The sequence below is a fragment of the Anabrus simplex genome, chromosome 6, assembly GCF_040414725.1.
Source record: "Anabrus simplex isolate iqAnaSimp1 chromosome 6, ASM4041472v1, whole genome shotgun sequence".
Taxonomy (NCBI): domain Eukaryota; kingdom Metazoa; phylum Arthropoda; class Insecta; order Orthoptera; family Tettigoniidae; genus Anabrus; species Anabrus simplex.
This window is the reverse complement of record NC_090270.1, coordinates 247075445-247087806: the sequence shown is the minus strand read 5'-3', so window position 1 is coordinate 247087806 and position 12362 is coordinate 247075445. Positions and strand designations below refer to the sequence as shown.

The following is a 12362-nucleotide window of genomic DNA, read 5'->3' as shown; positions in this document are numbered from 1 at the left end:
AAAGATTCACCAAGAAGATCTGTTTAGTTGGTTCACTGCAGCTATATGCTTATATCTACTAAAGTGTTGATTGACTTGAGAATTTTGTTTTGCAACCATGTTCTTTCCATATGCCTTACAGAAAATAATTTTGTTATCAGTTCTGAATATATCTTTGAATTCACTTACATATTGTCATAAACGTGCAGCGTTGGTACTCTTTACTTTTCCCATTCTGAACCACAAGCATCAGTTTTGATTACTGGAAACAAATTAACCGACTGGCACAATGGCAAAGCAGTGGACCAGAGATACATGTGAAATTGGGGATTCCCGAGATAGGAAGTCCCAATAATGATAAATTTTTGACAATTTGCAGTTTCGTTAGTTTGCTAGAGGGGGGACGATACTATCAGATGGTACCAAGATATATTGCTGCACTGGCTGGAAGGATAACAGCAGTTGTATCATAACAGGAACGTTGAAATGTGGCGGAACTTAAAAACATTCAAAATATTCATTTTTCGACATTTTCATGGCAAAAATATGTAATATTTACTTTATCAAAAATATTTATTTAGATAAAAAAATCAAAATTATGTTTTTATGTGATACGAAACTTGGCATTTTTAATCCAGAGGTCTCAGTTTGTCTTTTCTGTGAGTATGGAAATCGTAAGTACTAGCAAAAAATGTATTTACCTAGAAGTCCGAGCCCTAGTAATAAATGACTGCAGAAAGTCTTCAGCAATGTAGTGCGATGGGTAGCAGACAATGGTATGATGGAAAATTGGATAAGAAGTCAGGTTGTAAGTTTCACCTAGAGGAAAAGTCCTCTCAGTTTTAATTACTGTGTCAATGGGTTGAAAGTACCTCACCGGAGTCGCTGTAAGTACTTAGGTGTTAATTTAAGGGAAGACCATTAGGGTAATCACATCAACGAAGTAGTAATCATGCAGTAACTTTTTCATTGCCCTCTAAATTGGGCTTTTGTTACATACATTGTCTCCATTCTTAAGCATTAATAGGTTGAACAATGGTGCATTGTTATTTTCCCTTGGTTGATTCCATTTATACTTCCAGTAATTTTTACAGTTCCTGCTACAGTGAAATCGGAACCTGACTGACATGGTACAACAGCATGATATTTTATTTTTACAAGTTGGTTTACCTCGCACCTACACAGATAGGCCTTATGGCGTCGATGGAACAGGAAAGGACTAAGAATGGAAAGGAAGCGGCCATGGCCTTAATTAAAGTATAGCACCAGCATTTGCCTGGTGTGAAAATCGGAAACCACGGAACACCATATTCAGGGCTGCTGACAGTGGGGCTCGAACCCACTATCTTCCAAATACTGGATACTGACCGCACTTAAGCAGCTGTAGCTATCGAGCTCAGTAGCATGATCTTAGTGACTTACATAGGGATTTATTGAGTATTACCAAACTGTCTGAAATTTTTACTCTTATATTCAATGTATTGCTGTGTAGACTTTGCATGAAATTCTCTATAAGATCCAGTAAAATAATTTGGATTAATTGTATTAATATTGAATTTTAATTCAAATATTATCAAAGAATCGATCATTGTCTTCATTCACGTGCTTCCAGCATCTCTTTCAATTTTAATTCAAGAGAATCTATTGCCTTTCACCTTGCCTTCATGTGTACTTATTAACTGAACCAAATGTACACCATTAATTTTTGTACAACAAAAATGATTGGCTCCATAGATTTAAATCTTAAGACCTGATATTTCTGTCCACCTATTTTTATCATTAAGGAATGGTATATTATTTGAGAAAAATCAGCTTTAGAAGATAAAGCTATTAAGGTACTTGGCAATATCTCAATATTGAATGGGGCTGATGACCTTCGATGTTAGGCCCCTTAAAACAACAAGCAGCAGGTCAATATTGAATGACTATTATGAGGACATCTACATTACAGAATCATTTCCTGGCCAATGACCTAGATGTTATGCCCCTTTAAATAACAAGCAACAACAAACAAATCATTTTGTAGAACAATTTGGAATGTTGTTGTTTCTTCAATGGATTCTGTAGACTAGTAATATTCTGTTGAATTCCTTCCTAACAATATGTGGAGCTGTCAACATATAGGTTGTAGTAGTAAATAACATACCTTCCCCACTATGGCAAACTAGCAAAAGTGACAAAGTAGGGAATCTGTAGTTCTGAAGTTTTGGTCTAGATTTTATTATTGATATAATGTCTACGCTCTGACAAAGTCTCACATCTGCAACTCGTTCTGTGTCATTAAATATAATTATTTGTTTGACATGGATAATCACAACTTCTTTCAGCTCTCCTAAATTTTTGACAATTTGCAGTTTTGTTAGTTTGCTAGAGGGGGGACGATACTATCAGATGGTACCAAGATTTGAGTAATTAAAGAATTATAAACATTCAAACATTTTATGCACAACTTACACATGAAAATGTAACAATCAATATCTTATATAGCCATTGCAGCCTTATTCAAGCCCACTTGGGATGTTAATTATGAAGAGGAAGAGCTAAAAATTAACAAGAATGAGTACTATGTGTGAGTGCAGCTGATGTATGTAAGGTACTGGGTGATAAACATCATTGTAGCATATGTTAACTGGATCTCATATTGTACTACGGATGACTATATGGCCTTAAGGGAAGATACAAATTATTTTACACAATTAAAGTAATTGTGAGATTCCAGGTGGGGCAGTGTGTGGTAAGTGTAGGCCTACTCAAGATTTTATATGTCCTGTGACTAGTATCGCAAGCATAGATAAGCTTTGAAATAATGTATATCTGATGGACCAGTGTTAATTAATCCAAAGAAATCAACAGGAATTAGGACCATTGAGTACTTGCACAAACCAGGAGGAACTGACACCAGACAGTGAGTTTCACTTCACAACTAGTAACACAGAAACACAGGATTCACATATTAATGAATGTAAATGCTGTTATGAGATAATCCTTTTCCTTGTGCAGATACTATTGACTCTTGAGTTCTTATTTAGGTAAGATCATTTAGCTCATGAATTATTGACGAGTCCGGTATAAGAATATTAGAAATTTCAACAAGTTGCAGCCACCTCTTGTCGATGTTATTTTTGTTTTATCACTTTCATGTTTGGCACCTGCATGCATTTGATTTTACATAAATTCATCTGAACATTATACTGAAACATCTTTATTTCCTCTTTGAGTTCTCTTCAAAAATACACTTGACCGGAGTACACAATCAATACATTATAACCATGTTATTCCTCTCTGAGCCCAAGCTTCTGGTACTACAATGCTTTCTCTATGATCCTTCGGGACAATGTTATACAAGAGTGAAAAATTTTATAATCTCTTAATTCTGATTCGTTTTTAGTGTATCACTTGTGCACAGAATTTGCAGTATACATAGGGCAGAATGTACATGGGATATGAATTTTTGAAAATGACCAAATGCTTTGAAACTTTACTATGTTTGGTTTCGTTAGAAAGAGGAATTCAAATGGGATTGAACTCTGCCATGAAAATTCTCATTTACTTCAAGTTCACAACTTATCAGAGCATGGAATCGTATGACTTACATAAGTGCACATGCCGAGTGGTACGGAATGATACTGAGGGGAGTGATATATTCATGCATATTCAGGCTATATAATTAGCCATTAGCCATTCATATCGCTAGGTGACCAGTCGGGTAAATTAGTTTGGAATGAAAATCAGTGTTGTGCGACATCACCCAAGGCCCAGCGCGACAGTTCCATACCTGTCCCAACCCATATTTTTCATACATGTATATATATTAGGTGCTCGCAAGTAGACGATGAATCTTGGTAACAGCGTGGATGGGTGTGTGTCCAGATATTTCTGTTTCCACGAATCCTTTCAATTCTTCCAGTGACGTTCATTGTATATGTGATGAATACCATCCACTTTAATGCTGTCTGCCCTTGTCTCTGAGTTCCACTTTTCCTTACATAATAATATTTTCAAAGGAATTAGGCCTGCACATAATATATCCAAAATATGGCAACTGTAATCTTATAAAAAGTGCCTCAAGAGACATCTGCTTTCATCTTCTGAATTATCCATTTGTCTTCTGACCATCCAAGGTGTACTTTAAACTCTTTGCTGGCAATATAGTGCAAATGCTTCAGTGTGTTTTCTATCTTGAACAAATTCACGAGGGGGTACCCAAAAATAACTGGAATAACATTGCCGTGAGTGAAGCTTGTGTTGTACGCATTTCTGCCACCAGGCGTGCATAGCGCAACTCATTGCCAGTTCAATGTCACCTGTGTTGTCGACCTGGCTTGTTTTCTTCATCTGCAGTGATTGATTTTGCTAGTGCTCTTTTGTTCTTGTTTCTTTTATATGATGGCAAGTTTAAGTGAACAACATGCACACTTTTTTTTTTTTGCAAAATTTTAAGAAGATTGTGCATCAATGTTTGTCAAAAAGGACAGGAGGTTGGTTTGTCCACCACGGAAGTGCAGCTGCACGCACAGCCATCTCTGTTAGGCATTTTTTGGCAAAAAATGGCATGGTTTCGCTGCCCCATGCCTAACCTGGCTCCGTGTGACTTTTTCTTATTTCCACGCATGGAAAGGGGCATGGAAGGACACCGATTTGACAACATTGAAGAGGCCAAGGAAAAAACAAGGGAGGAGCTGTCAACCATTTCTAAAATGATAAGAAAAAATGTTTCAAAAAGTGGGAGCACTGGTGGGATAAATGTATTAGTTGTAATGGAGAGTATTTTGAAGGGGATAAAGTTGTTTTGTAAACAATTAAAAATATATAGCTTTTATAAAATAATTCCATTTTTTTGGTATCAGCACTCAAAAGAATGAGTGTATGATATTGCATATTCCTTGCATTTATTACTTTACCAGACTTAATTTTAATTATTATCAAAATATAATTCAATTCATCAGTACGAGTATATCTATAATGGAAAATTCTAAGTCCCCATGGAGGTAATGCTGGTTAATAGAGCAAACGCCTGAAAAGCCTTACATCTGGTCTGTTATATCTTATAATTTCAATTGTTTCTGAGAAAAAGTTTTTCCTGCAATGAATGCGTAATTGAGTATGTATGCATCAGAGCAGTAGAGGTGTATACATTGCCGTAATATATGTCCAAGGTATGTTATGAACTGACTCTCTTGGAGTATAATAAGGCAAGTACATGATGTCCTGTTGTACAGTAGTTAAAGACTTGCTGCAAACTGAATGTATCAAGTCCTTCAGCTAACCTGTGCTCATGATTGTTAAGGCATGGTCTGACACAGGTTGGCTGGTTTGAATCCCGGTGGTGGAAAACAAATTCGTCATCAGAATGTTTGCCGCCAGGGTGGGAGAGTTGGTGGAATAGAATCTCTAAATCACTAGATTATTGCCAAAAGCCTGGATGCAATTCTGAGCCACTCCAGAGTATGATATAGATGTTGATTCCCAAAGAAAACCTGAAATGTTTGTCCCGAATGAGTATTCATATGGAGTGAGAGCATGTGATGCTGTTGATGATTTGTCCATAGGATGGCGATGTTAATACTTGAGCGGACTGCTTGGTGTTATTCTACAGGAATAGCCTTTGTGCCAACACCGGATCTCACCCTCTGCCTAGCTCATCATAATCCCCCATCCAGACGCGAAGATCGTCTATGGGCGTCAAATGGAAATCTCCACTTGGGGGAGTCGATCATCTTCGACACTGCCTGCTTACGATAAATAAATACCTCCTTTTTTATGAATATCCATAAAGATCAGTCAATATTCACTTTTCATTCACAGGGTCCAGTCTACAGCATTTTCCACCACAGTTCGTGTTGTGACCGACTCGACCAATTTCCAAGTTAAGAGACCCAGCAAGAATGCTGGAAGTCGGTCTTCCCGCGATGATAAAAAGAAACGGAAGCCTGTAAATAATGGTGTGACATGGAGTTGCCATTTCTGTGGTAAAACGTTCGTTAAGGGATCGTATTTAAAAAAACACATGGCTGCTCATGAAGGCCAAACGCAACCGTCCACAGTTTTTAATTCACATGACGTTTTGTTCTCTTGTGTAGTTTGCGGAAAGGTATTTAATAGCCGTAGAAACTTAAACTCTCATACCTTAATACATTCTGAAAAGAAACCTCATTGTTGTGATGAATGTGGGAAGACGTTCCGAGAGAGGCGAGCTCTTGCCAGTCATATGCTGACTCATACAGGAGAGAAACCGTACGCCTGTACAGAATGCGGAAAATGCTTTACATCTAGATCTAATAGGGCCACTCATATGCTAACACATACTGGAGTAAACCCTCATTCATGTGTGGTATGTGGTAAAGAGTTTGCTGTGCGATCTAACTTAACTGTCCACATGAGAACACATACTGGGGAGAAACCTCACTCCTGCACATTGTGTGGTAAAGCTTTTGCGCACACTTCACACCTTAAAAGACATTTGCTAATGCACAAAGGGGAGAAACCTCATATTTGTGAAATATGTGGCAAGACCTTCCGAGAAACCGGTGGGTTAAGCAGTCATAAATTAACACATACTGGGGAAAGACCTCATTCATGTCCCACTTGTGGCAGGTCTTTTGCATTGCGTTCTAATCTGAATACTCATATGTTATCTCATACTGGTGAGAAGCCTCATATTTGTTCGACTTGCGGCAAGTCATTTACTCAGCGAGCACATCTTAACAGGCATGTCTCCAAGATACACGTTGGTCAGAGGACTTCTCTTGCCGATGAATACGTTCTCGCGTACGCTGTGCCTTAAGTATGATGCGAGTGGCTCTACATTAGAGTTTTTTCTGTTGTCCTGCTAGTCTTTACTTGCTATTCATTTTGGACTGGCTGTCCTTCAAGTGATCCAGACGCAACATATTTGTATATCGTAATTCGGCAGAAGCATACTTATATCATTAAGTGAAGACGCTTTCAATTCTTATGCTCCATCTGTTAAAATGTGAGATAATGCTCTAAAGAAGATTTTTGCCTTCTAATGCTTTTATTTTAACACTAGCTATGAAATTAGAGAGATTGAATATGGTAATACTAATGTATATATTCTCCCTAGGAGTAATGATCTTGATATTTATATGCAGGTAATGGTATTGATTTAGGATACCATTGCCCTGTACCAATCATGTGCCAGATGTACATGCTATGTGTATTAATGTTCATTTGGTAGCTTGTAAACTATCACATGAAATATGATTTCAAGTGTGGAAAACACGCATTGTAACTCTTCTTTTGATCCTGTCTGGGTAGATAGGCAATTTGATATTTTCAGACTGTTTCCTGATGGCAATGGTTCGATAAGTAGATTGGTTTCCTTGTGTTTTTTCTGTGTTAGTGGATATGGAGATTTTAATTCAGTGGGCCTTTTAGAATTAGTTTACAGAATGTGTACAGAAATGAAGACTCCAACTTTTGAAATAAATTCTAATGCTGCTGTCAGTTTTGTGCAGTAATATTAAAGAGTCTCTTTATGATACTGATATTTGGTCTCCATTCCTAACAATTTCTGACTAGTTGTGCATCCTGTAGGGCAACTTACACTCACTACTTCAAAATATAAAATTGAATCAAAATTTCAAAATATTAACATATTCATGAAATAAAATACTCAATGTGTAATGTATCTATTTAAAATAGTTGATTTGAAGCCACTTTGATCAATACACTCATTAAATGAAAGAAAAACTTATTAAACCAAACATGTTTCGGGAAATCTCAACCATTCCCTTCCTCAGTGGTCAGATCAAAGAACAAAACATTATCACAATCTTTTAGTTTTACAGTTTAAAGAAGTATTGTCCTAATACACCATATCAAAGAGTAAAAAGGAATATAAAAATGATCAATACATAAATTTTTTGGTTGAACAGAATGAGAATACTATATAAATTTAGGATCTTTAAGTTCTTCTTTTCTTCTTTTTGCTCCTTAAATGATCATATGCTAGTCTGTACAGTTGATCTTCTGCACTTCTCTCATTTAAATTTGATTCAAATTTTTTTGTGTAAGGTAAATATCTAAATTTTCCAAAACATTAATTAATTTTCCTTTTTTGGCCGAATGTAATAATTTCATGTCATTGGAAATGTCTGTACATTTATGATTCATTTCAATCATGTTCTCCCATTGCCTAATTTTTATGTTTAACCGCATTAAGATGTTTTTTTGTACCTTATAGCTAAACTTCTACCAGACTGTCCTATGTATCCTTGTTTACATGTTTGGCATGTTAATTTGTAAATTCCTGATTTATTAAATATACATTTATTCTCTTATCTTTTCTGAATTGAAAATTATCTCATTACTATTATTATCTGTTTTTATCATTGTGAAGTTTATTAACATAAAATACTCAGTCGTGAGACTGTGTACTCACACTTAGTTCTTACCTGATTACTTACACATGCAATATTTGATGGGCGCCAGCTACAATTCAGTGCAGCAATAATAGTATGAGAGTCTTGAATATCTCTATGGTATGAGGTAATAAGCTTACTTAGACAGCATAACATATAGGTTCTAGGAAAAGGAGATGGTCGTTTTGTTTCCTCATTAAATTTGAGGTTATCTAATTCTGCCATTGAAATCAAAAGATAAATAATTTGATATTCAAGAAAATATATTCTTTAAATTATGTCTAAAAATAGTAAGACTTGCTGTGATAAAACAGATGAGAATACAAAATAATGACGTTACAACACTGAAAGAAACTATTCATTAAATTTGAATTCCTCTTGACCAGATGTTTATAAATTATACTAGAAATTTATCCCTCACTAGTTCACCAACAGTACCTTCAACACTTTGAGTGTTATTATGATTTATTCCTTTGAATTGTTATCCTGCAGTATCTCAAGCCTAATTTGGTGATGTATCCTTTTTGTTTCACTGATGAGATATAGCATGGCTTGAAATTAGATTCACACTTCACAATCAACTTTACAAGTAATTCACTGATAACTGTTAGTCTGAATTGCAACAGCCTGTTAGTCAGAATTGCAACAACTCACTATTCAGCGGTTACCACAATGACATAAAAACTTGACCGATCAGATATATGAAGCACAGTCTGAACATTTAATCCATATGGTGACTGACAACTAAGTATCCATGTGACTGTTGCTTCTCCATCTCACAGACTGACTAGTACCATCTTAGTAGTAGTCCATATGGCAAGGCTCTGTATCTGAATTCATGGCAAGTCTCTCTGTTCAACTCCTTCATCCAAATGACTCCTCACTACCATCTCACTACAACACTCCATGGCAAAGCTGTCCACCCATATGACTGAATCTATAAGATACTGGTCCTAGTATATGTAGCCATTAGCTGACACACCTACATAATCTCCAAAAATAACAATGTTGTCACGCCCACCCAACTTAAACTGTTGCAGGTTGTTGTGAAATTGCCTGGGGCACTCTAGGAACTCCCAAATATGAGCTCATCGCTAAATGCATCCAATGACAGAGCGATGACTCGACAGTTACGGTAGCAGTATTGCACAATGTGTTGCAATGTCAAAAGTTATTTCACACAATACAGCTACATCTGATATCATACAGCAACTCTCACTTTACACGTCTTTAATGTTAATCTACACACACATTTATACATAACAAATTAACTACAATCAAGCAAGAGGTAATCATTACAGAATTGAATTGAACGATAATAATAGTTACAGTATTAGTAATAATAATACAGATGCAATAATAATAATAATAATAATAATACAGGTATCATCTTGTAATGGGGTTTGAACTGTTACAGTAGCAATGGGTTTAATGTGTAATTTACCTCCATTGTGTTTGAAGTTTGAAAATGTGATCAGATATGATGATGATGATGATGCTTGTTGTTTAAAGGGGCCTAACATCGAAGGTCATCGGCCCGATCAGATATGAATCAGTACAGTTGCCTTCAACCTCCTTTTAACAAAGTGTAATTAAAATACATGAAGTCGATTAAATTGGTTGTCGAAGATTATATTCTAACCAAACATCATAAGAAGTGTTGCTCTTCTTTATTAGTGCAGCATATATGAAATCACAAAACATTGGCCATTATTTTTGTGAAGTCAATAGTCTGTATTCCCCTTTTCAACACAGCTGATTTCCCCATGCTGTCTTCCCCTCAAAGGGTCTGTGCTATGTAGGCCTGTGTCTGGAGGTTAGTGCTCTCTTCTCTGAGTTAGATAATGCTTTTACATATCAGTTCCTCTGTTGAAGGTACACAGAGCCTTATTGCTTATGACTCAGCATAAATAAATTACTGGAAATTTGGGAAGATATATTAAAGGAACCATATGATCAATCTTTTGTGCAGAGACAGCACAAAAGCTGTAATAATAATAGTTTTAAAACACACTAACTACGTTCTTGTTTTTCAGTGATGTTAAGATGTCAAAATTTTGTGACAGGATTTCTTTTACATGCCATTAAATCCATTGGCATAACGCTGACATATTTGAGCACTTATATTTACAACATGATGTGATTTGGGATCAAACACTTGAGAAGAATAGCACTATACAGCCTGGCTATTATTCTGTACATGTGCTTGTATCCATACGTCTTAAAATTACCGGCAGATATGTAAGTTGTGTAGAAATTTAACTTTATTTTTATAGAAATGTTGCCATCCAACAGAAGCCTGTAAGACTTGGTATACCCTCATAAGTTTGTTAAAGAATAGTGTAGAATACATAAATGTACAATTTAAGGTGATGAATAGATGGTAACAATTGAAAAAAATGCTTGTTGATTTTTGAAAACCTACTGGTGCTTGGAAACCCTCCAGAAAATCAACATTGTATTAAGAGCATTTCTACAAATGTAGCTGTAAACTTTGCATTGTGGGATTGTATGATTGAGCCCTACTAACAGCCGCCTGAAGATGGTTGTTCATGGTATCCAATTTGCACACCGGCAAATGCTGCGGATGTACCCTAATAAGGCCATGGCTACTTTCTTTTCAGTCCTAGTCCTTTCCTTTTTCACTGTTAGCTGGAACATACATACATACATACATACATACATACATACATACATACATACATACATACATACATACATACATACATACATACATTTATTTATTTAATGAATGAATGAATGAATGAATGAATGAATGAATGAATGAATGAATGAATGAATGAATGAATGTAGTACACAGTAGGGACCCTAATTTACAAGAGAATATTAGGGTTATGGTAAGCTGTTTAGGTAATGTGTTTACACTACTCAATGTCTCCTGGTATGGCCTAGATCAAATTGGTTACTTTCATTGCCCTCCTGATGTAAACAACACCTTACATCCAAAATAAGTGGAGTGAGTTAGTTCCATCAACATTTCCTTCCCTAGCGTTCTCCCATGACTGCGCAAAGTTATATACTGTTGCCATCAGACTACTACAGGTTGTACATGAACATAGCAAACATTTTAAACGGGAGGCTTCTCAAACCATGAGATGTGTGGCATTTCATTAAATTATAATGAGGCAAGATGTGACAGTGAAAGGCCTGTATGGCTTCACAGAGAACAATGTCCAAATTGAAGGCATCCTGGAGTACTACAGCCTAATTTTGAGGAAGAGCCCATTATGCTGGCAATGTGTGTTTGCAGCTGAGTAAGAAATCATGGACGGGGTTGACTCCCTCCCTCACCCCTGGCAAGAGGCAAAGTCATGCTTGGATTATGCAACAATTGTCACTCACTTACCTTGTCTTGCTGCAAACCCCTCTGGCTCCAGCAGGAGCTTAGCAGGAGTACAAGGGGCATTTCCTGTGAAATGGGTGTATCTCATTATATTGTATACTGAACACTCAAGAAGCAGTTGTTTCCATACCATATGCAATGTGTTCAACACCTCCAAGCAACAGATCTTCCCTGTAGCCAAGGATTTTGTCAGTGGTTCTTGAGAAAACAATAGCAACAACTGGATTTTCTTTCAAGAATTTTAGCTGCTGGTGAATCATGTTTCACATAAAATGGTACTAAATTTCCATAACACCCACATCTGGAGTGGAGTTAATCCCCATCATGTTCAGAGTTGATTTCAACATAGGTTGTCATTGAATGTATGGGTAGGAATCATCGGGAACATAATCATTGGCCCTTTTGTACTCCCACTACATTTGACAGGCCAATAGTATTTGCATTTCCTAACCAAATATTTTTGGGGGCTCTAGATGACATTCCTCTGCACATACGAAGAGAGATGTGGTTTCTTCATGATGGTGTGCCCCCTCACATTTCTTGGCCGGTGTGTGAATACTTGCATACAACTTTCTCAGGCCAGTGAATTGGCCAAAATGCTTATGTTGAGTGACGGGCCTGAAGCTATGATTTCC

The 12362-nt window shown here is 36.5% G+C and overlaps 1 protein-coding gene across 1 annotated transcript in view; it reads left to right on the top strand.

The window, feature by feature from the left end:
• Positions 1-11772, top strand: part of LOC137501297 (uncharacterized) — a 96041-nt gene extending 84269 nt beyond the window's left edge. The window contains exons 7-8 of the mRNA XM_068228279.1: positions 5785-5911; positions 11635-11772. Of these exons, the coding sequence (XP_068084380.1) occupies positions 5785-5911; positions 11635-11772 (265 nt within the window). The remainder of the gene's footprint in view (positions 1-5784; positions 5912-11634) is intronic.
• The last annotated feature ends 590 nt before the right edge of the window (positions 11773-12362 follow it).